The 26,010-nt window shown below is 39.0% G+C and overlaps 1 protein-coding gene across 3 annotated transcripts in view; it reads right to left on the bottom strand.

Annotated features, from left to right (window-relative positions):
* The window catches only part of RAB3GAP1 (RAB3 GTPase activating protein catalytic subunit 1), a 91,213-nt gene that overhangs the window by 21,621 nt on the left and 43,582 nt on the right, over positions 1 to 26,010 (bottom strand). For all 3 annotated transcript variants that reach the window (XM_040971497.1, XM_040971498.1, XM_040971499.1), the window contains exons 7-17: positions 24,197 to 24,362; positions 18,127 to 18,226; positions 15,805 to 15,886; positions 14,656 to 14,724; positions 12,602 to 12,675; positions 9,232 to 9,324; positions 8,596 to 8,765; positions 6,288 to 6,377; positions 5,725 to 5,897; positions 3,719 to 3,773; positions 3,126 to 3,491 (exon numbers count right to left, since the gene is read on the bottom strand). In XM_040971497.1, the coding sequence (XP_040827431.1) occupies positions 3,126 to 3,491; positions 3,719 to 3,773; positions 5,725 to 5,897; positions 6,288 to 6,377; positions 8,596 to 8,765; positions 9,232 to 9,324; positions 12,602 to 12,675; positions 14,656 to 14,724; positions 15,805 to 15,886; positions 18,127 to 18,226; positions 24,197 to 24,362 (1,438 nt within the window). The remainder of the gene's footprint in view (positions 1 to 3,125; positions 3,492 to 3,718; positions 3,774 to 5,724; positions 5,898 to 6,287; positions 6,378 to 8,595; positions 8,766 to 9,231; positions 9,325 to 12,601; positions 12,676 to 14,655; positions 14,725 to 15,804; positions 15,887 to 18,126; positions 18,227 to 24,196; positions 24,363 to 26,010) is intronic.

The raw sequence follows: 26,010 nt of genomic DNA, 5'->3' as shown, positions 1-26,010 counted from the left end.
GTGGGAATGGCCTAGAAGGGAGATAGGGGGCACCTCCCTTGGGATTACCACTCTCATTGGACAGCACAAAAACCAGGACAGGGGCAGAGGTGGTTAGACAGGAAGGGATCTGCCAGTATGTGTGTAGGCTGGATAGTAGCTTTGTTGGGTTGAACTAGGCTTCAATGCCCATTGACATGTTACGAGAGCTAAATGGGATGTGGGACAGACTGAACAAGCCTATGGTACATACTGACAAGCATGAGAACCAGGGTAGGGTGCAGAACTGGTGGGGGTTATGGGGAGTCGCCCCAACCAGGCTGCAGCTCCCACTGGTTTGCGTGAGGACCGAGCATGAAGTGAGTAGGATCGAGGTGGATTACAACACCCATTGGTTCATGTGGAAGACAGGGTTGGAAACAGAACTGACCCGGCAACAGCAACGGCTAGCATGTGCATAAGCTGATTGGGGCGATGGATGGTGCCAGACCCTGTACTGGCAAACTCATGCAAGAATTAGGTTTGGGATCATCTCAGATGAAGTTTCTTTGGAGATCCCTCCAACTGAACTGCTGATCTCAGAACCCCAACCATGAAGAGACTATGTCAGCCAGTGGACTCTGAACAGGTTTCATCATGATTAGAATAGCAAGATTGGCAGCAATTCAGACCTGTTGAACTATCAAAACTGCTTTAGCAGGACCCTCAGAGCATGCCCCACATCGGGGACCTGGGATGGCTAGGAGGCTGGGTGGGGCTTTTTCCTTTGTTTCTCTCCTGACCCCAGATACATGGAAAAAAATAATATTAGTGTGGAAACAATGGTATTACTCACTTGAATCCTGTAACCCTTGATCCTTTGTACCTAATCAACTAAGTAAGATTATTGAAAAAAATCTCAAAAAATAGAAAAGAAAAAGAAATCAAACAGAAGCATTCTGAGAATCTGCCCATGAAAACATGATTACATAATCCCCCCATGAGAACAAAACTCAAAACAAAATAGATTACAGAAGAAAGGGAAATACAAAACTTCAAAGAGCTAGCCCAGAAACTGATTCCGTGCAAAACAATAAATTGAGAAAACAAGGAAGTAGCAATAGTTAAGAGGGGACACATTTACTGGGCACAATATCTGAGTTTCAAATAAAGGAAGTCACTTAAAATGTAAACATTAGAAAAAAAATGTTCAATATCAGTTACCTACGTTTCTAATTCAAGGAACTACAAAAAAATTAAAAGTAGGAAAAAAAAGAAGAAACCAGTGAAGTAGCAAGTGGAAAGTAAGGGCCAGCACTGTGGCACAGAAAGATGTTCCTAACATACTGTTAAACAAAATGTCTTACAGTGATGCACACATTTAAAAACACAAACACGCCTGCACTGTGCAGCATTCATGGCACTGGCTCCTGATGTCTGGGAGCAGGATCTAGTCCCATCTCCTTGGATACATCTCCTTGCCAACAGATCTGGGAAGGCAGCAGAGGAAGGCTCTCTAAGAGCTTGGGCTCCTGCCTCGCACATGAGACCCAGGTGGAGGTCCAGGCTCCATGGTTCGGCCTGGCTCAGCCCTGATCATTGTGGACACTTAGGGAGTGAGTCAGCCGATGACAGACACAAGGGGAGAAACAGATACTCTAATTCTGCCTTTGGAAATAAATAAAATCTTAAAGACAAAGGCAAAAACAAATCCATAAACCACATATCAGTTTGAGGTATTTTTAAAAGTTTATAGAAAGATGGAATTAAAAGTTTAGGGCCTGGCACAGTAGCCTTGTGGCTGAAGTGCTCGCCTCGCATGTGCCAGGATCCCATATGGGTACCGGTTTGTATCTGGCTGCTCTACTTCCCATCCATCTCTTTGTTTGTGGCCTTGGAAGGCAGTCGAACATGGCCCAAAACCTTAGGACCCTGCACCCATGTGGGAGACCTAGAAGAAGCTCCTGGCTCCTGGCTTCAGACCAGCTCAGCTTCGGCCATTGCATCCACTTGCAGAGTGAACCAGTGGATGGAACATCTGTCTGTCTCTCCTGTGTAGATTTGACATTCCAATGAAAATAAATCTTTAAAAAAATTTATTTTGACACAAAAATATTTTAAAATCCTTAGCTTAACTAATCACTCATTTGCATGAGTCACAGAATTTTTCTGTATCAAAGATGAATTTAACTTTGTTTTTCCACTAATTTTTTATCAGCATTTATCAGTGCATTGTAACAATTCTAAGAAATATAATCTACACCATTAACAGACATTACTTTTAGGGACAAGAAGAGCTAAGCTAGTGGATGTTGGCTTTCATTGTTTTTAGACAATTTTTTTTTAAAGATTTATTTATTTATTTATTTATTGGAAAGTCAGATATACAGAGAGGAGGAGAGACAGAGAGGAAGATCTTCCGTCCGATAATTCACTCCCCAAGTGGCTGCAATGGTCAATGCTATGCCGATCCGAAGCCAGGATCTAGGAATTTCTTCCGGGTCTCCCACATGGGTGCAGGGTCCCAAAGCTTTGGGCCATCCTTGACTGCTTTCCCAGGCCACAAGCAGGGAGCTGGCTGGGAAGTGGAGCTGCTAGGATTAGAACCGTTGCCCGTATGGGATCCTGGCACGTTCAAAGCGAGGACTTTAGCTGCTAGGCCACGGCGCCGGGCCCCTTTAGACTGAATTTTTTCAAAATATAATACTGAATTACAATATTAAAGGCTTACATTCACATACCATTTGCATCTTTTTATGGATTTTTTTTTTAACAAAATAGTGGTATTATTCATGCAAAAACAAACCAAAACTGCTCTTCCTCAAGGATGGATTTCTCGCTGTTCTATGTCCTAATAGTGCAAAATTACTTCAAAAGTGCATTTTTGTAGAGATAAAAATGTTTGAAGGATTTTGTATTTGTTCTTTCCCTCCCATATTTTTGGATTTTTGTCTGCAAACCGTTGAGCACTACCACTCAGTGTAACAGATGACATACTATCTATTTCAAAACACTTCACAATTTCAAATATGCAATTATCTTCAAGAATAAAAAGCATTCTATTCAGATATCAAATCTTGACTTTTTGTAGAACTTCCCTTGCCCTGAACACTCCTACTAGAATGAAGTTACATAAATAGCACAGCGTGCGATCCCGTGCATCCTACCTGGGTTATTGGAATGTAGAGGGGCTCTCCGTTATGCAGCAGCGTAAGTTTCCCATGCTGACGGAGACGTCCTTCTGGCTTTAGAGTTGCCACCTCCTTAGTTCCTCCTTTCTTGCCACTGTCTTGACCATTTCCCTTAAGTTCTTCTGTATCACTTAGACATTCAAAAAATTCTTCCTCGCTGTCACTCCAGGAATCCCAAGATTTTCCCATTTCTCCCTTATCTGTGTCTTTCAGATTATCCAGCCCCAAATGGTCTCCAGTTTTTCCAGCATCCTCTGAACATGTGCTAGTGATGTTATCTGGAGTGCTTGTCTTCTTCCCCTCATCACGTGCCTTCTTTCTTTCAATACAACAATTTAACATCTTAAGAAAACAGAAATAACATTTATAGTTGAATGATTTTACAGAAAAATAAATCTATCCACTGCCTGAAAAATTCATTTCCATTTTCTACTCCTCAGATTTTCATGTGCAACATCAGTGAGAACAAGCAACTATATGCATGATGAAAACAGCCTATAACCCATTATTAAAGTATTAGCTCTGATTAAATCAGGAGTACATTTATATAGTCTATGGGACATCTTTACCTGCAGTTTCTGATGCAGCAAACAACATCTTAGATCTGGGGGTCCACTTGCTAATCTATCAAATAAAAATAGATTAATGAGAAAATAGTTTAGTTTTAGTAAAACTGCTTCAAATATGCATTTTTTTTTTTACAATGCCATTAATTTTTAGTAATATTGACAAGAAATCAAAACCAGGCTTCTATAGGTAGGGTAAACAAGTTCCAGAGGGTGGGAACATTTTAATAAAGGCCAACAACCACTTTATCCTCCAAGTCTACACATCATCAACAGCAAATATTAACATATTTCAAAACATAATTACTAACTACTGATATTTTTCAGGTGAACAGAAAAAAAACTTTTAAAAAGCACCCTGGAAGTAGTTAGCAAACAATAACTTCTACTATAAAATCAGTCTACATATTGAGCTCACAATTTTCATAACAGATTCTTAACTAAGAACTCTATTTCTTTCTCTCTCTTTTCTCCCTTCTCTTCCTGGTATTTATTTTTATTTGAAAGGCTAATTTACAGTGAAGGAGAGTCAGAGAGGGTAAGTCTTCATCTACTAGTTCACTCCCCAAGTGGCTCCAATAGCTGGAGCAAATCCAAAGCCTTGAGCCAGGAACCTCTTTTGGGTCTCCCAGGTGGATTCAGGGCCCAAAAACTTCAGCATCTTCTACTGCTTTCCCAGGCCACAAGCAGGGAACTGGATAGGAATTAGAGCAGCTGAGACATGAATCAGTATCCATTTGGAATGCCAGCACCTGCAGTCAGATTAGTCTGTTAAGCCATGGTGCCAACTACATCATTTAATATTTTCTTTTTTTTTTTTAAGATTTATTTTTATTATTTTTATTGGAAAGGCGGATATACAGAGAGGAGAGACAGAGAGGAAGATCTTCCGTCCGATGATTCACTCCCCAAGTGAGCGCAACGGCCGATACTATGCCGATCCGAAGCCAGGAGCCTCTTCCGGGTCTCCCACGCGGGTGCAGGGTCCCAAAGCTTTGGGCCGTCCTCAACTGCTTTCCCAGGCCACAGGCAGGGAGCTGGAAGGGAAGCGGGGCTGCCGGGATAGAACCGGCGCCCATATGGGATCCCGGGCGTGCAAGGCGAGGACCTTTAACCACTTGCGCCACCGCGCCGGGCCCATTTAATATTTTCTTATCATGATTCTCCACAGCCATACACATGTATGCTAACTAGAATCTTTTACTGATTAAATATCAACATATAAATTTTACCAGAAAGCCATGAATAATCATTAATATTTAAAATCACAATGAATTCTAAATATGTTTTCCCTCTTAAAAAAATATATGTTTTGGCACAGAAAATACATGAAATAACAAGGATTCAAATAAAAACCCATAGGACATCATTGCTGCACAGTAACCTAAGCTTCTGCCTGTCCTGGCTGCTCCACCTGTTTGTTACCTGGGAAAGCGGCAGAAAACGATGGCTCAAGTCCTTGGACCCCTGCACTCAGATGAGAGACCTCAAAGAAGCTCCTGGCTTCAGATGGGCTCAGCTCTGGCACTCAGACCATTTGGGGAGTGAAACAGCATTAGAAGATCCTTGTCTCTCCTCCTCTAAATCTTTCACATAAAAATAAAACTTAAAAAAAACCCATACACATTCAACTGGCTGTATTTATTTTCAAACTTCTCTCTATCTGTATGTGATACTGTAAGGACACTGTGTGTATATGGGCATGATTCAAAGTACCTGTAGACACACACTATTTATATGAAAACATCATAAGCTTTTTATGTTAAGAACTTTTATTCAAAATGTGTAATGGACTCTTAAAACTTTACACTGAGTGCTGCATAATTCAAATATTCCTGTATGCTTGATATTTAGCCGCCTTCTTTTTCTATTATAAGTTTGCTGCAATGAACACCTCTGAATATAAACATATCCACACTTATTACCAGGAGAAAATTAACAGATCAAAGTCCAATGTCTGCCAGAAATAAAAAGTTCCTTTTTAAATAATTTAAAATTGAAAGTATTACCCTGGAATCAGAAAATTGTTTTCCCATCTGAATCGCATTTCGAGAACAAATTCCTGCCAGAGGTGTGCCACTCCTTTTAACCCTCCATGGTAGAAATTGATCATACAAAGGCACAACGCCAACTTATATGTTAAACTGTCAGATGGTGCTGATTTGAATTGATTGTAGAGATTCTACATTTTAACAAAAAAGAAACAGAATCAAACTTGTTAAAAGGTTTACATGCATTATTAAAAAGTATCTATGCACTGTCTGGTTTCAAACAGAACAATCTCCTGCAAAACATAAATTTAATGATTTCATAAGAACCCTAAAATGAGAGAGTTCTTCAGCTACAATGCACACTATATATGCAATATTTTCTCATCTTTTTCAGAAAAATTCTTGCTGTGTCAATGTTCTGTAGCAGGTCATTATCTGAGTAGGGGTCATGATTTCCAATTCAATTTTCCAAAGATGATTTTAAAAACAAAAGGATACTTACATTACTAAATTAGAAACACAGCAATCTCCAGAAACGTACTGCATTTAAATATTTTAATAGTAGATACAAACCAACTTACATAATCTTCACCGTCTGACAGAGGATTACTAGTGTCTGCTGAAGAACTTCCATTCGTTGGCTTATCCGAAGCAGCATCAGGGAACAGGAACTTGGGAGGAGGAAACAAGTTAACTGCACTTTCGATCACATATCCCATTCCTGTTCATATTTGACTTTTTAATGACTTTTGCTATTGACACAGTAGAAATGTTCTTAATTATACAGGCTAGTTGGTTCTACATTCTCACACATTTTTTTTTCTTTTAAAAGCATGCAAAATTTCAGTGACTTGTTAATTCCAGAAATTACAAATATTTCTTTAAAGCAACCACCTGGTTCTGTATGTATACTCTATGTGTATATATCATCCTTAGGTTTTCATACATGAAATACTGATAAAAAAAAAGACACCATTATGACACCATTAGACTGCCCCTAGAGAAGCAGTCTAACCTTGTTCTGACCAAGGTCTTTTCCTGTCTATGTGTTCTTTTTGTTATGTATGGGGTTGGGTGAAGTAAAACTGGTAGAAAAATTTCAGTCCCCACAACAAGCTATACAGTCTGAATAAAATCCACAGGATTTGTAAGTAGAACGGAAACCTGACTATTGACGTTTCATTCCTTCCACTACATTCTTCCAGTCTGTTCTGTGGCACTACTGACTAGGTATTCCTCTTACTATGCATACTTTTAGCACATATTACAGAACATGTACAACAGACTTTTCAAAAATAAGAACTAGTATGCACCAAGCACCAGTGCATGACACACTTACAAACAATATCTTGTTCTCATACCGCAACGTGAACTAAATATCACTGGGTACATCCCATCATGCCTTACTTAGAAGCCATCCTAGTCCTCTGTTACAAGCTAATTACTGTAAAACTTTGTCTAGACTGCTGTCAAAGGAACCTTTCAAAAATAGAATTCAGGGCAAGTGTTGTGGCATAGCGAGCTAAGCTGCCTACTGTAATGCTAGCATCCAATAGGGGCTCATCTGCAAGTCCTGGGTGCTCAACTTCATTTCCAATCCAGTTCCCTGCTAGTGTGCCCTAAAAGGCAGCAGAGGACGACCCATGTGGCTGGGCTCTAGCTCCTGTGGAGGAAACATGAAGAAACTGCTGGCTTCTGACTTCAATCTGCCTCAGCCCTGGCTGTTTGGGCCATTTGAAGAGTGAACTAGCAGATAAAAGAACCTTTCTGTCTCTCTCTCTGTAATGCTATCTTTCAAATAAATGAGGTATTAAAAAAAAATCCCACAATTCTAATGTTCTGTTTAACATATACTGAATCGCTAAGATGAAGTCTAGTGCTTCATGGACAGGTGGTTGGCACAGCAGTTAAGAATCTGCTTGGGATGCCTCCCATATGGGAGCCTGGGTTTGAGTCCCAGACATACCTCTAATTGCAGTTTCCTGCTCATGCCCACCCTGGAAGGCAGCAAGTGACGGTTGACCCACTTGTCTGCCACTCACACAGCAGACCCAGATGGAGCTCGTCCACTGGTTAAAGCCCTGGCCCGGGCCTGGCTATTGAAGGCATTTGGGAAGTGCACCAAGGGGATGGAAGAGATTTCTGGTCTTTGTCTTTTTCTCCATCCGCCTCTTAAAGTAAATAAAAAACAACAGCAAAGTATACTGTTTCAGATGGCAAGTCTCCTCCCAGCCATTCCTCCATGTTAATTTTTTTTTAAAAGATTTATTTTTGTTTTTTTGCAAAATCAGATATACAGAGAGGAGAGAAAGAGAAAGATCTGCCATCTGATGATTGACTCCCCAAGTGACCACAAAGGCCAGTGCTGTGCCAATCTGAGACCAGGAGCCAGGAACTTCCTCCAGGTCTCCCACCGCGGGTGCAGGGTCCCAAGGCTTTGGGCCATCCTTGACTGCTTTCCCAGGCCACAAGCAGAGAGTTGGATAGGAAGTGGAGCTGCCAGGACTAGAACTGGCACTCATATGAGATCCCGGCTCATTCAAGGCGAGGACTTTAGCCACTAGGCCATTGCGCTGGACCAAGCTTTTTTTTTTTAACTTCAGGATTCAGCTCAAGAGTCTCTGCTTGGGAAGTTTTACCTGATTCCCACTAAGCAGACAGAGGCAGATGACCCCCTGTACAGTGTTCTCACCCTCTTTTGCTAGACTTCTGAAAGGTCACATGGTCACATGAACTTTAACTTGCATTTAACTTCCCTGCTTTCCACTACATTTATGGTAATTCCCCTGACTGTGGAGACTTTGCTTCATTCAATCTACCAGAACAGTCTGTTTGCCAATGAATACATGCTTATGCAAATACACACGTAAAGAAAGGCCCTTTAGTTACCAAGAGAATGGTATTGAGCACATCGTTATTCAGTGGTGACTCCTCCACACCTCTGTGTTTGCGTATTTTCTTCTTTGCAGTGTGTACCATATTTGAAACTGATAATTTATGGATTGGAACAGGTGCCGGCTCTGTCAACTTTGACAAAGCATGAGAAATATCAGCAATTTCTATAAAAATAGAAATAAATACAAATGAAATCACACACTTTATCAACCTTTACAAAACATCTTTCAGCAATGAATAAACTGATGGTTCTATATTTTCATCATTCTTTTATCTTAGTCTTAGATGGGCTCAGAATTATAAAAATTTAATAACTACATTAAGTTTTGTATAGAAATCAGTGACAAAGGTGCCACATAAATTATTTTTCCCCAAGGAACTTCAAAAATAAAACTTCAAAACTCTGCTCTTTAAAATGTTAATTTTGTTGGGAAAAAAAAAAAACTTAATAAATGTACTTAACATCTTTAACAAGCTCTGGATATAACCTAGAAAGAAATAGCAGCTGTCTGTCCACCAAACCTTACTTGTTAATTCAAAATGAGGAAATAGATGAAAATTTGTTAGAAAAATATGTCAAAGAGAGAATAATATACATTTACAAGTAACATAAAAAAAAAAGCAGGTCACCTCTTCCTTCTTCCTCAAATGTGGATCGTCCAAGAATCTCATCAGTTGATTCCTTTCGACGGCAAATTTTAAAAAACTCTGTGACAAAATCACCTACAGAGAAAAACCATTACTCATTTTTGACACTTAGAGAAAGGTGTCCTATAATTTAAAGCATAAGTCTTTTCACAAATGCTATTTACTAGAATATAAGCCACTTAGTTTTTCCAAAGGTAGCCATGCTCTTTTCTTTCCATGTCCTAGGACAATTTAAACTTACAGAGAGGAGAGACAAAGATCTTTTGTCCACTGGTTCACTCCACAAGTGGCCACAACAGCCCAGAGCTGAGCCAGGAGCTTCTGCCAGGTCTCCTACGCGGGTGCAGGGTCCCAAGGCTTTGGGCCATCCTGAGGCCACAAGCAGGGAGCTGGAAGGCAAGTGGAGGAACCAGGATACGAACCAGTGCCCATGAGATCCTGGTGCATGCAAGGCAAGGTCTTGGTCACTAGGCTATGGAACAAGGCCTAGATGTCCCAGGATATTTAAAAAAAATTTATTAGAGAGGCCAGCTCAATGGCCTAGCAAGTTAATCCTCTGCATGTGGCACCTGACATCCTGTATGGGTGCTGGTTTGTGTCCCACGTGCTCCACTGAGATTCAGCTCCCTTGCTAATGGCCCAAGAAAGCAATGGAGGATGGCCCCGCACTCATGTGGGAAACACAGAATGAAGCTCCTGGTTCCTGGCTTCAGATCAACTCAGCCCTGGCCATAGTGGCCATTTGGGGCATGAATCAGTGAGTGTAAGATCTGTCCTTTGTCTCTCTTGCTCTCTCCAAGTCTGAATCACAAGTAAAATAAGCACATTTTTAAAATATTTTTTGGAATTTTTTCTACAATGAAAGGAAATAATAATATTTAACATATATTGCAAAGAAACAAATAGTATTTATTAAATTGTATATGTCAGCAGAGTATATTATATAAATTTAACAGTCATCTGTTCCCAACTGCTCCTCTAAAATTAGAATTCCAAATGCATCAAAAAATTAAAAATCCATTTAAAAAATAAAAAATATTTTATAAAAGAATTACAGGTATATTTGTAAAACGAATTTAAGGCTTACCAAAAACCATGAGCACAAAACTACAAAATCATGAATGTTTTTTATCTTTCAGAGTACTAAATTTTATAATTTATAATTTCAGAACCAACCAGTTCTGAAAAAAACTAGAACATTCTATGAACTTCTTCAGAAACATAAAAATATTCTATAATCCAAACCAACCCAGCAATTGCAACCACCAGCTGATAGGGGCGATGGACTGTGCTGGGCCCTGTGCTTGCTAGAACATAGAAGAATCTGGTCTGGGAACACCTCAGACAAAGTTTCTTTGGGGATCTCCCCAATTGAAATGCCAGACTCAGAACCCTAATCATGAAAAGACAGAGGACAGGACAAGTCAATCAACCACCTCAGCTATATGTTGGCAGCGAAATACTGGGCAAATGGAGACTCTATGATGGACTATGTCGATCAGTGGATTCTTCAACAACCTCGTCGTGCTTGGAGTGGCAAGATTGGCAGTAATTCATAACTGGTGAACTATCAAAACCACTTGAGCAAGTATCTCAGAGCATGCCCCGGGACCTGGGATTAGTGGGAGACTGGGTGGGGCTTCTCCCTCAAAATCCCCCTTTACCTCAGATACATGAAAGAAACAATATGGAAATAATAGTCTTACCCACTTTCCTATAGCCCTTGAACGTTTTTACCCTAATTAACTCTGTAAAGATTGTCAAAAATCTAATAAAAAAAATTCTGTAATCCAAGCCTAAAAACTAGTCAAAGAAGTAATGTGTGAACATGGAATAGTAATCTAAAAGGAACAAATTTTCAATTCTAAGGTCCAATGAAACTACTGTAAAAGTCAGTGAATAGGAAACAATATATTCAGAAATAATTTTAGAAAAACAAATTTTAGTAAAGTTAATAACAAAGAGTCAGTGCTTAAACAATAGAAACTATTATGCATGTAAAGTATACACAGGCAGATAATCTAATCTAATCCTCACAATGATCCTATGAAAGATGTACAATTGTTTATTGTGGGGACACTGAGGCATGAAGAACTTGCTCAACTAGTGGATCTAAAGTTCGTAGTAAAGTTTGTCCAACTCTAAGACTTTTATTATCTGCCCTTTAGTATTTTCCTAAAGTCCTGGACAAATTTATTAACAGCAGGAAATTTTACCTTATGCAACCCTGCTGTCACTGTATGGTAATATGGTTATTAAAAATGGCAACTGATAATTATCAACTGATGAATAGTATATGATGAGTGACTAAGAGTCCATGAAAATAATGCTTTAGAAAAATGCATCCTTACAGCCATCAATAAGGATTTAATAACTCCCCTAGTTAGTGGTAATGTTTCAGGTGAAATGGAATGAAGATAGTAGGGACAAACACAAGAAATGAAGAAAATAGTTTCATGTGTAGTAAAACACTAAAGGGGAAAAACATAGAAAGGCACAATAAGCAGAGGGGCCCAGAAGACTTCATGAAAGACAAACCTATACAAAAAGGGATGGGAGGGATCGGCACGTGGCATAATGAGCAAATCCTCCATTTGCAGTGCCAGCATCTCACATATAGATGCCCATTCATGTCCACTCCCCTGCTTGTGGCTTGGGAAAGCAATGGAGAAAGGCCTAGATCCTTGAGCCCCTGTACCCATGTGGGAGACCCGGAAGAAGCTCCTGACTCCCAGCTTAGCTATGACCATTGCAGCCATTTGGGAAATGAAGCAGAGGATAGATTTCTCTACATCTCTAAGTTAAAAAAAAAGGTGGTGGCGGAGGGGGGGGGGGAATACAAGTTCCCACTTATTGTTGAGTAGCAATATTTTCCTAAGTAATTCCATCTATTATTTCACTGAATCTTCATATGAGGCCTTTTTATTTATACCTCTTTTCTACTGTTAGAAAACAGGTTTGCAGAAGCAGTGTCACTCTAGAAGGTTCTCAAAATTAGTGCTCCTTATATATCACAGTTCCAGAGGGATGACAGAAGCAAAGGGGTTCCACGGACTAACACAGGGGAAGGAGAAGGAGCAGCAGAAAAGCAGCAGAATCAACGTAACATAATGAGAGCAATGGAGAATTTAGAGGTATGGCATAAAGCAGTTTAAACTGAAAGACAAGAAAGAGATTCTGTTAGCATTAACACATCAGGATTCATTCCTATTAGCAAAATGTTTTCTAGATGATGTTGAGGAGGCCCAAAAAAAATTATTATGGGGGTGGGGGGGGGGTAGGTAAGTGAACTAAAATGCCCATTTAGTCAGACTGGCAATATTTTAGGAAAGGAGCCGAACATATATCTTACCTAGCAAACACTGAGGGTTATCAGCTTTCCGAACTCTAACAGACCAATGAGGAGCCTGCATAGGATCCAGATCACTGAAATGAGAAACATTAAAGTCTGTACCATCCATGAACTCACCAAAAAGCAGTCTGATGAAGCACTGTGTAAAGGGAAAGCAATCTCTAACGCCTCCCTTAAACATAACTCTTATCCAGACACATCTGTATAAGCTTTTCAAAAATAAAATTTGGGGTTGGTGTTGTGGCACAGTGGTTAAAGCCGCAGCCTGTGATGCTGGTATCACATGTGGGTGCTGGCTTGAGTTCTGCTGTTCCGTTTCCCATCCAGCACCCTGTTAATATGCCTAGGAAAGCAGTGGCAGACGGCTCCCAAGTGGAAGACGTGGAAGAGGGTCCTGGTTCCGGGCTTCATCTGCCCAAGCCCTTGCTCTTACAGCCACTTGGGAGTGAACCCGCAACTTAAGAGAGCACTCTGTCTCCCCATCTTTCTCTGTAGCTCTGCCTTTCAAATAAAAATATAAACCTTTATTTTTTTTAAAGCCATACTCAAATCTTAATAAAATCTTAAAAGTTTTTAAATCTTAAAAAATTAAAGTCCTTGGGCCCGGCGCGGTGGCGCAAGTGGTTAAAGTCCTCGCCTTGCACGCCCGGGATCCCATATGGGTGCCGGTTCTAATCCCTGCAGCCCCGCTTCCCTTCCAGCTCCCTGCCTGTGGCCTGGGAAAGCAGTCGAGGACGGCCCAAAGCTTTGGGACCCTGCACCCGCGTGGGAGACCTAGAAGAGGCTCCTGGCTTCGGATCGGCATAGTATCGGCCCGTTGCGCTCACTTGGGGAGTGAATCATTGGACGGAAGATCTTCCTCTCTGTCTCTCCTCTCTGTATATCTGCCTTTCCAATAAAAAAAAAATAAAAATAAATCTTTAAAAAAAAAAATTAAAGTCCTTAAACCAAAAATAAAACACATAAAAGGAAACACTAACAAAGTGCATATAATATTACTTTGAAAAGGCAGTGACAGATTACATTTTAGGAATAATGAAAAAGGAGTAAGAAATAAGCAAACATACACAAGTATTTTAAACAACTGGGTTTTTTTTTTTTCTTATCACTATTAACAGAAAAAAAGAATACAAAAACTTGAAGATCAAAAGTGCCCTATTGTTTTTTAAGATTTATTTATTTTTATTGGAAAAGCGGTCAGATTTACGGAGAGAAGGAGAGAGAAAGAACCGGTGTTCATATGGGATCCTGGGGCTTACAAGGTGAGGGTGTAGTCATTGAGCCATTGTTCCAGGCACACAAGTGCCCAATATTTTCAACAGATTATATTACAGCACATCCATTCAAGGGAATATTATTGTAGCAATCAACAAATGACCACAAAGATTTACACTGATTGGCATGAAAGATATAAAAAAGTATATTAACATGAAAATAATATATATAAACTTAAATTTTAAAAAATACATCAAACTGGTTATTTTTATGTAATGATTATAAGTATTCTTTAATTTTATGTACGCTCAAATTATTTGACAAAGAACGCTTTTGTTAAGTTTACAATAAGCAAATACAACAAATTTGTTTTAATAACAAAAGAAAATGTCTTATTCTTCACTACCCTATATCAAGCATGAGAAGTTACTAAAATTGTCTTCTCTATCTTCTAGATAATGCTTGCTGAAACTTCGAAGTTGTCTGCACTGCAAAGGAATGGAAGGCCACAAATCCACACATTCAGATGACTACCAGAATCGGCCCCTGCCACCCACAGGGTAGATGAGGATCAAACTCCGGGCCCGGAGCCTTAGCCTGGCTCGGCCCTGCCTGCTACAGCCATCTGCGTAGTAAACCACAATACAGAAGGCCTCTGTCTCACTCTGCATTTCTCTGTAACTCTTTCGAATAAATAAATACATTAAAAAGAAAGAAGAAAAAGAAAAGAAAAAGCAATCTAATCAGAAACTGATATAGATGTAAAAGGAAAACTGCTAGCCACTTGGCCATTATTCTAGTTAAGTTTTTTCATCTCAATGCACTATTAATGTACTTACGAATAAACATCGTTATCCACAATGATTCCTTCAGTTAGATGAGGCCATGTAGTTGCTAAATGAAGTTCACTAAAATAAACAAAACATAAAATATAAGCTTTAACATAATTCTACTTCTAGAAGTATATCCTAAAGAATCAAAAATATACATGAAAGTATAAGTGGCTTTATTATTGTATTATAATGAACTATAATACAACTGCAAATGGCAGCTCTTACATGCAAAATTAATGTTCAGACATAAAAAAAATTGTTACACATAAATAAGCTGTCAACAATACACATATGAATGGATTAACAAAATGTGCTACACATGACATTCATCCACTGGCATATTTACAACCATAAAAAGCAGTAAAGTACCAAGTCAGGCTACACAACATGGATGAACCCCAAACCATTAAACTAAGTAAAAGAAACCAAACACCAAAGGCCACACTTGATATGGCTCCATTTGCATGAAATGTCCAGAATAGGTAAACTGACAGAAAGTAGATTAATGTTGGCCTAGAACTGCAAGAGATAGGAAGATTATGTAAACTGGGATTGTGTCTAAAACGTGAGGAGCTTTTTTTTTATTTGAAGTAATGAAAACGCTCTGGAATTACACAGTGGTAATGACTGTGTAAATTACACATTAAATTGACTGATGTAAACACTGAAACACTAAATTACACATTTTAAAATGGTTAATTTTATGGTTGGTGAACAGTACCTTGATTTTGAAAATTCACGTTATGCATCAGGAGTTGGAAAGCTTTCTACACAGAACCAGTGTCAGTATTCTAGATATTGTGAATCATGTACAGTCCCTGCAGTATTTGTCTTCTTTTTCTTTTCTATTTTTTAATAATGCTTAAAGCGTGAATATCATTCTGAGCTCACCAGTCAGATAAAAACATGTTACTGGCCAGATCTGGCTTAAAAGCCATGGTTTGCCAAAGTCTTACTGTAAATAAATTAGTACATTTCCCAAAATCCTATAAATGCGATAAACACAGCTGCAGTGTTTCTATATTTCCAGCACTGTATTCATTGTGGCAAGTTACAATATCATGAAGCATTAGCAAATCACCATTACCATCAATTTAAAATAATTCTAAAATTCACTCAATAGGCTAAAATTCTTAGTACCCAACAGGCTCTTACCTAATAGGATCTTCACAGGCACCAAATGGCAACTTGCCAAACTCCAAGCCTCCAACTTCGCCTCCTACAAGGGCATCTATATCTGAAAAGAAACATCTTTTCTAGTATTTTGCAAATTAAAAAAAAGAGAGCGAGAAAGTAATCTAATCGATTTAGGTTAAGTGTTATTGAAAATTACTGCTTTAAAGACATCCACTACAAAGCACATGCAGTCAAGCATTAAAGACTTCTCCAGATAACAAGAACATTAAAGCATGCTTTTATTTTTCATTTCTGCACTGTTTTTAAAATAATATTTTATTGTTTGCTCTTGTTTCTTTCTGAAATATTTGCTAAATATTACTTGAGAAGATATTATCATTGTAGTTTTTCTCACATTTTCTAAGATTATGATAAATGTAATCTAAACACAAGTCTTACCTAGGTATTAAAAATTTAGTCACCAAGCTATACTAATCAGTTTTGCTGTCAATAATTTTTACATAGTATATTAGCAAATTTGTCTTCATTAATAAAATTCTATTCTGGAAGACAGCAGATACAAATACTTAAAGTTTAGAAAAAAATTCTCCTTTAAATTATGAATAAAATCTGAGGTCAGATCCCACATCCCTTCCGCAGTAGTGACGAATGCTTCCTAAAAACACTCAAAGAATCTATTTCTCTCTGAAATATTATAGATGGTAGTTTTTAATTATTCAGTCTACACTAGGAATTCCTAAAATTAAACTTTAATATTGGCTAATGAACACTTCCCAGATTTGTTAAAATCATGTTTTGCATTTATTAACAAGCTAAGTTATTCAAACCAGTCTTTAATACAGCTGGATTACTTGTCTCAGCAAGTTTTCTTAGGTCAGATGGTTTCCTTTTCCCAAATTATAGAATGCTTAACACAACGAAGATCACAAGGACTAGCTTTATTACAAAACATGAATTTTAGGAAGTTTCAAAATTTATAAGCAGCATGCTTTTACATATTAGTATGCTAAAAATTACTGGAATAATAGTACAAAAAATTCTAACTGAATTAAAAGTAGAAAATAATGTGGGATGAAAAGAACCAAGATATTTAGCTTTGAGTATGGTTCATATGCAAACTTTATGACCTGGTCTTCAGCCTGTTACTTTAAAGAAACATATGGGGCTAGTGCAGTGGTAAAAGCAGGTTAAGTAGGTGCCTGCGATACCAGCATCCTATGTTGCAGTCCCAGATGCTCGAAGTCCCATCCAGATCCCAGCTAAAGGCCTGGGAAAGCAGTGGAGGATGGCCCACATCCTTGGGCCCGTCCCCATGTGGAAGACCAGGTGGACTCGCCAGGCTTTGGCATGACTGATCCCCAGTTATTACAGTCATCTGGAGAGTGAATCTGTGGATGGAAGATTCTCTCCCTCCAATAAGAACAAGAAATCTTGAGGGAAAAAAATATCTAATAGATAATAGCAACCTCAAACATAAAATGATAATTACATAAAATACAATATAAAATGCCAACCACAGTGTTTGGCCTACATAACTTGTAGATCCCTTCTCCTTTCAAGGGAAACATGTTAAGAATTTCTGTGGCCTTCAATCCATTGAAACAGCCTGGCCAAACAGCCATCGTGAGGAGTTCCACACAGCTGACAGGAACCCTGCTACTTAGGCCACCACTCACAACCCCCAGAACATGTACTAGAAGGGAGCTGTAACAGTCAGCAGAGCAAGCTTTAGAGCTAGGCCCTCCGGTCTGGGATGAAGGTATCCCAAACAGTGTCTTAATCTCTAGGCCAAATGTCTACCCTGATTATATTTTTAAGATCCAAGTTAAGAATCTTTTTGTTTCCCACTATGTATGTATAAATACATATTATTTTTCTTCTTTTGTCTGCCTTATTTAGCCCCCTTCTTCAAACTCAACTCTCCGGGAGACTTTCTGTATACATTTCTCAGTTTATGAATGACTTTTCTTATTCTTCTAAAAACAAACATTTTTATCCTATGATGTTCCATAGCAGGGGATGCTTCCTAATAATTGGCTTCCAAAAACAGGCTGTAAAATAGAGAATAATTTTATCTCTAGAAAACTTTGGAAATTTTCTTTACAAGAAAAAAATGACAAATCAGCAATTTAAAATAAATTACATGGGGGGAATCCCCAGCGCCTATAAAACTGTACCACATAATACAATGTAAACAACAATTAAAAAAAAATAATAATAATAATAAATTACACATATTTCTAAGGTAAAATTTTTGAAATGGTTCAACAATTCTGGTTACTGAATATATTTTCTTCTATTTATATTCAGTAAATTAAACATAGTTCTATATGATCTCACCTGGAGGTTGCTGAGGCCAAAAGTATTGTTGCCAATCCTGAAGTACATACGTAAGTCGAATGGCAATGTTTACTGGAGGCAAAGGAGTTAAAGGACATCCCTAGAAAACATAAGTGAAGATTGTAGCATATAACTGTGAGTACACTCACTCTATTAAATTCAACAACAAAATTTCAAACTTATGGAATATGTAAAACATTACCTTTATGAAACCTAGATTTCCAGTTTACTCTGTTATACAATATGTAAATCTGGCCTTAAAGAAGGAAAAACAGGATGGTGTGTGGCATATTAGGTTAAACTGCCACCTGCCTGTATGCTGGTCCTCTCACTGGAGTTGCTCTGCTTCCAGTCAAGTTCCCTGCTGCTGCGCATGGGAAGGAAGTTGAAGGTGGCATTTGGGCCCCTGCTCTCTCCATGTGGGAGAACTGGATGGAATACTTGGTTTTAGCCTGGCTCAACCAACTGCCGTGGCCATTTAGACAGCAAGCAAGCCAAATGCAAAATCTGTCCCTTCATGTCTGTCACTGTGTCATTCAAATAAATAAAATAAAATTTTTAAAAATAAACTAATAGGATGCAGCACTGTGGGGACAGCTAGTTAAGCCACTGCCTCTGACTCCAGTCCCATTTGCTCCACTTTCAGTCTAATGTGCTTGGGAAAGTAGTGGCAGACGGCCCAAGGATTCGAGCCCCTGTACACATATGGGAGACCCAGGTGAAGTTGCTAGTTCCCTGGCTTTGGCCCCAGGCTCAGCCCTGGCTGCTGCTGTTATCTGGGGAATGAACCTGCAGATGGAAGAGCTATGTTTTACTTTGTAACTCTGGCTTTCAAATAAATATCTTTAAAAATAAATTAATAACATAATAGGAAAATGTCACTTATTAGAACAAAAGGAGTAGAATTTATAAATTGAATTCTATGGAATAAATTCTCATGAGCCAAAGCTTAAAAGGTACATTATGAATAATCAAAGAGAAGGATCCTATAGTAAGGAATTGTACTGGCAAATGTTAGAGCTAGAAAAAAAAAATAAGAACCATTACACATTAGTCCATGAGTTTGTTGTACAAGACGTTTGCATAACTTTTAATTACTGATTCCATACATTTTCATTTGCTAAAAAGGCTGTAAAGCTACACAAATGTTGTCAAAATAACATAAAACAGCAAGTTACTATACCACTCTACCAGGAAGGGAGAATTTAAATAGCCTGAAGAAAAAAAATATTCACTCAAAATAGTTTTTTGTAATTTAAACAATGAAACAACTTTCTACTATTAGTTCAGATATATTCAACTTGGAAGAAAAATGGTAACTTTTTTGCTTTTAAGACTGATGCATTTGAGAAAGAGAGAAAAACAGAACACTTCCCTCACCTGCTGGTTCACTCCCTGAACTTCCGCAATGGCAGGGACCCAGGGAGCTGCAGACTGGGAGTTGGAGGATGAAAGACTAAAGCCAGGCCCTGGGGGTGCAAGCTGGCTCTTTCAGGTGGGGCCCCATTACTTTGCAGCCCTCACTGCAGCCTCCCTTTGTCTGCATTAACTGGGAGCTGCAGTCAAGAGGCAGGGCTGGAAATGGTACCCACGTATTCTGACAGGAGAGGCAGGCATCTTAATTGTTGGGCTAAATACCCACTCTAAATACACTTTCTAAATTTCTTTTTAATTTTTAGTAAAATTATATCCAAATTCTATTTTCCATGAACTTTAAGATTTTATTTATTTGAGAGAAGAGTTACAGAAAGATGGGAGACAGAATGATTTTCCATCCCCAGGAGCTTCATCCGATCTCTGTGTGCGCATGAGCCCAAGTGCCTGCTACCCTGTACTGCATTCCCAGGCACCTTAACAGGGAGCTGGGTCAGAAGCAGAGCAGCCAGGAATCAAAACTGGCAACTATATGGAATGCTGGCATTGCAGATGATGGCTTAACTCACTAAGCCACAATGCTGGACCACCAACTCAATTTTTTTTTAAGGATTTATTTATTTTGATCTAAAGGCAGATTTACACAAAGAGAAAGAGAAAGATCTTCTAATCTGCTGTTTCACTCTCCAAATGGCATCAACGGCCAGAACTTAGCTGATCTGAAGCCAGGGGCTTGGAGCTTCCTCCAGGTCTCCCAAGTGGGTGCAGGGATCCTAAGACTTCAGCCATCCTCCACTACTTTCCCAGACCATTGGCAGGGCACTGGATCAGAAGTCGAGCAGCAGGGACTCACACCAGTGCCCACACATGATGCTAGTGTTGGAGGTAAAGGATTAGGTTCCTCTAACTCACTGTTTAAGGAAATATTAAGAATAGACTGGAAGGCCTGGCGCGATGGTGTAGTGGTTAAGGTCCTCGCCTTACACGCCCGGGATCCCATATGGGCGCCGGTTCTAATCCCGGCAGCCCTGCTTCCCTTCCAGCTCCCTGCCTGTGGCCTGGGAGAACAGCTGAGGATGGCCCAAAGCTTTGGGACCCTGCACCCGCTTCGGAGGCCTGGAAGAGGCTCCTGGCTTCGGATTGGCTCAGCTCCAGCCGTTGCAGTCGCTTGGGGAGTGAGTCATCAGACAGAAAATCTTCCTCTCTGTATATCCGCCTTTCCAATAAAAATAAAATAAATCTTAAAAAAAAATAGATTGGAAAATATGAGCTGTAAAATAAAACAAAAACACATTAAAGCCAGTCTTGAAGATTTAACCAGAATTTTAGACTAAGATGAATGGTTCACACATGCAAAATAGATTGTATTAACAAATCAGTTAACTAAAGAAAACTTAGATTGATCTCTAAATTCACTCAAAATCATAAAAGCACTATTATCCATGGGTCGGCAATTTGCACAGCAAGTAAAGCTACAATGTCGGCATTCCATACTGGCATGGGTTTGAGTTCTGACTGCTCCATTTGAAATCCAGTTCCCTGCTAATGTGCTTGGGAAAGCAGTGGAAGATGGTCCAAGCACTTGGGCCCCTGCACCTACATGGGAGATCCAAAGTCACTCCTGACTCTTGGCTTCAGACTAGCCCATCCTGGCCATTATGGTCACTTGATGAATGAGCCTACAGATGGAAGATGCTCATTCTCTGTTGTTTCTTCTCTCTTGACTTTCAAATAAACAAAATAATTTTTAAAAAGATGTTACCATCCTATGATCAGATTTTCTCTTCACATTGCTTAATCTATACTAAGTGGATCAGGATATAAATGAGCCTAGACATCACCCGGGAAAAAGCAGATATAATACCAATCTCCATATTTAACTTCTTCCTGTGTGTTACTAATGCTGCTGCTCTACAACCACACTAGGAGCAGCTATGAGGTGACATTTAGCTCAGCAGTAGCATCCACAAATGTCACTACATTAGATTTAACTGAATTTAAACTCAACCTGAGGTATTAATTTAAGACAGATGATCACATAAAGGCCAACTGGGGGCTCCTGTGTTCTATGCAAGCAAAATAAGATCTTAGCAACTTTTTAGTCAGGTGCAGATATTAAACAAGTGTGCACCCACAGTTAGGTGCCAATGTCCTTCTGCTCCAGCCACACAGTAATGAAGACACAGATTTCAGAAAGAGACAGCTAGGCTCAAACATAAAATAAGAGGTCTCTCTCTCTGCTTCTCCCTGCAACTCTGCCATTCAAACAAAACTAAATGTTTTTTAAAAAGGTAAGGACAGTAGAGTCAATAATTGGGTAGCTTTAAGTTTGCAGAAACCCTTATGTATCCAACCAGGTCAATTTATTTTAGTACAATTCACCTGAAATCAAGTTTCAGGGAGGTTTTATACAAGTTTTGTTAGATTTTTCTTGGGTTTTCTTTTTCTTCCTTGGAACCTGCTCTTGCCACTATGGCAGGAGATTTCTTTCTCTCTTAGATTTCCTCGGGTTTTTCCTTCCTTGGAGCCGCCTCCTGTCACTATGGCAGGAGCCCCTTACTCTTTTTCCCTAAGTAAATCCTGTTTTACAAACTTAAAATTATTTGTTAAAGCTTTTGACAAGTGATGTGACAAACTGATTAGAAACATTTTTTTAAGTGTAAAACTATGAACAGCCAAAATCTAAGTCAAATTCCAAGACAAGTTAGTCCCTGGTTCAAAACAGAAATTCATCTACCTAGAATAGTCACAAAAAGGATTAGAAAATAATTCTCATTAATGAACTATTAATACTTACGTCTGGCCAGAAATATGATGTATAAAGGTTAAATAATATGCTCTCTAGAATACACTGTGTTTTTAAATGAAGATAGTCACAAGAACATGTTGTCAATAGTTATTTTGAGTTAAAAAAATGGAAGGGGAAAGGAGTCTTAAATTTCCTAACCTGGTTTATAGCATTACATTAGGGCTTCAACATCAAAACCAGTTTTACGACTGTTCTTCATTATTCTTCATGTGCCTAATTTAAACATTAAACTTTACCATAAATATGAATGTATATAAAAACATATATGGTTTGGTACAATCCAAACATACACAGTGGGACATATATATTCTTCACAAATAAGGGGGACTACTTTAGTGTAAAAAACACTCCTAACTCCCAGCAAGCCAATTATGAAATTCCATACATACATAGATATGTAATATTTTGACTGAACCTTTAAAAGTTGACACTCACCTCTAAATACTTTAGTATGTAATTCATACTTTACCATAAGTTATTTTATCCAAGACATTTAACACTGATATTTTCTAACACATAGTCTGTATTAAAATTGTCCCAACTATCCTAATCCTGTCTTAATATGTATTTTGATCCTATAGCTAATCATTCATGCCTGGCATTAACTGTCAGATCTCATTAGGCTCCTGTAAACACTCCTACCCTCTGGCCTATAGTGACATATAGACATTTTGAAATCTCAACCAGTACTTTGCAAAATAGCTCTCACTTTGGAAATATAGGTGCATTTCCTCACATTCTGATTTATGTCAAACATGTTGGCATGAATGCTACACAGATATAAACATAGTATCATACTGAATGTGTCACATAATGTTTGTTAATCAAACTGGATCATTCACAGCAGGTTCTGTGGTACAGTATAATAAGTAACTGCCTGCAACACAGGAATCTCCAGTGAGCACCAGTTCCATGTCTAGCTGTTCCATTGCCACTCCAGCCCCTGGCTAATACACATGGGAAAGCAGTTTAAGATAAGCCAAGTGCTTGGGTCCTTGTACTCATATGGAGACATAAGTGAAGTTCCTGACTGCTTTGGCTTTGCCCAGCCCTGGCTGTTGTGGCTACATAGGAATGAATCAAAGGATACACAATTTCTCTTTCTGCACGCCCTCACCTCCAGCACCCTGTATCTGTCTTTCTAATATTTTTTTAATAACAGGAAAAAATTTTTTTTAAAAAAAGTTTGATCACTCATCAACAGTAGCACTTAAAATATCTCACTTAACTGGCCTCCTTACAACTCAATGCTACTTATTTCCTTGGGTCAAAAAGTACCACCGCTAACTGCTTACCTGGCATTATCTTTTTTTATGGGTGCTTACAAATAGCACCTCAACTTAAATCCTAATTCTTCTCCCAGAGCAGCACAGGCAAGTCCTCCACATCTCTGTTAGTGTTTTTATAGACCACCACAGACCTATTCTTTCCATCCCAATAAGCTGAAAGGCTCTCAGTTAATAGAACATCAAATTATCTCCAAAATCAAATCAAACAAAAGTTTAAAAAACAGCCAATTCAGAGCCAAAAGGGCTCAACCTTCCAGAAGTCAGAACTAAACAAGCAGCTACATAAAGCCCACCCGGTTTGGGAAAACTGGCAATATTACCACTAATGGACAAAGAGTCAAAAACAGTCAATAAATGTTAACAGATTGAGCAATTGAAAAAAAAAAAAAAAAACCCAACTGTTTCTTTAGCATTAGTTCACTAAAAAAAATCCACTCAGATATTTCTTTAAGCAAACATGGTGATTTATGCTATTAGATTTCCTATAATCAGTTACATTATGATATCATAGAGTAAGCTTTCTGTATACTCATAAAGCTAGCAAGCAGCATTTCCATCTGCATCCCAGCTAAGACAGATAGCATCGGCGTCAACTCACAATCTTTGATTTGAAGATATCCAGTAGACCTGATAAATGAGTATACTGAGATGGCACTTTCCGAAGATGAACCATTTCAAAATCAGTACGGACACCAGGACCCTGGCATTCTCCTACATACATTCTTCGCCATTTGTGATGAATCTGCACAAAGAGTGGCACCTGACTGCAGGACATGATTAAACAGAGACACAAAGTTTCATTAAACATTGAATAATTCTGTCAAATTCGATAGATCTCACACATTCTAAGCACTAAATAAAGAACACTACAAAAATAAAGATTTGTATTTAAAACAAAGAGACTGTTTCCTTATCACACTAACAAATGTAAAGAGGCTATCATCTAATGGCACTTCAGTAGAAACATGGTCTTTAAAAATGGGTAAAATCAGACCCGGCACGGCACGGTGGCACAAGTGGTTAAAGGTCCTCACCTTGCACGCCCGGCATCCCATATGGGCGCCGGTTCTAATCCCGGCAGCCCCACTTCCCTTCCAGCTCCCTGCCTGTGGCCTGGGAAAGCAGTCGAGGACGGCCCAAAGCTTTGGGAACCTGCACCCGTGTGGGAGACCCAGAAGAGGTTCCTGGCTTCGGATCGGCATAGTATCAGCCCGTTGCGCTCACTTGGGGAGTGAATCATTGGACGGAAGGTCTTCCTCTCTGTCTCTCCTCTCTGTACATCCGCCTTTCCAATGAAAAAATAATAAAAATAAATCTTTAAAAGAATAATAAATAAATAAGTCTTTAAAAAAAAAAAAGGGTAAAATTGGGCCAGGCGCCATAGCATAGCAGTTAAGGTCCTCACCTGGAACGTGCCAGGATCCCATATGGGTGCCAGTTCGAATCCTGGCAGTCCTGCTTCCCATCCAGGCCTGTGGCCTGGGAAAGCAGTCGTCGAGAACGGCCCAAGACCTTGGGACCCTGCACCCATGTGGGAGATACGGAGGAGGCTCCTGGCTTCGGACTGGCTCGGTTCCAGTCCTTGTGCCCACTTGGGGAGTGAACCATTGGATGGAAGATCTTTCTCCCTGTCTCTCCTTTCTGTATATCCATCTTTCCAATAAAATAAATAAATAAATCTTTAAAAAAAGGGGGGGGGTAAAATCATGAAACATTATAATGAAAGCTTTCCTGAATGAAATCAGTATCATATTAGTATTCTACATTAATAATAAAACCTTAATTGGAAGTACTAAACTAAATTAAATCAACATTAGGGCAAAATAATATTTTATACTTTGTCATTCAAACTTAGAATTAGCCCTGATTTACTGAACATAAAATGTATTTGTAATTCCTAAACCAATACAACTAGTATTCTCAGTCATTTTAGACAAGTATAGGCACGAAAAATCTGAATTACTTATTACGCAAGTTTTCCCAGCTAGAATCAGACAAAACTGTTCTGCCTTCTTTCAGCTATAAAAAACTCTTTTCTTTTTCCTCCTTTTTAATAAAAAGGTTTATGTTACTTTTATTAGAAAGTCAGATATACAACAAGGATCAGACAGAGAGGAAGGTCTTTCATGCACTGATTGACTCCCCTAGCAACTACAATGGACTGAGCTGTGTCCATCTGAAGCCAGGAATCTCTTTTGGGTCTCCCATGTGGGTACAGGGTCCCAAGGTTTTGGGAACATCCTCAACTGCTTTTCCAGGCCACAAGCAGGGAGTTGGATGGGCAGCAGTGTTGTCAAGATCAGAATCGGTGCTCATATGGGATACAAGCATGTGCAAGCCGAGGACTTTGGACTCTAGGCTATCATGCTGGACCCAACCACCTTTTTTTTTTTTTAAGATTTATTTATTTTT

Source organism: Ochotona curzoniae, unplaced genomic scaffold (assembly GCF_017591425.1).
Source record: "Ochotona curzoniae isolate NIBS_2020 unplaced genomic scaffold, NIBS_Ocur_1.0 contig_2210, whole genome shotgun sequence".
NCBI lineage: Eukaryota > Metazoa > Chordata > Mammalia > Lagomorpha > Ochotonidae > Ochotona > Ochotona curzoniae.
Note: the sequence above shows the minus strand (reverse complement) of the source record. Positions and strands in the feature narration are given on the sequence as shown.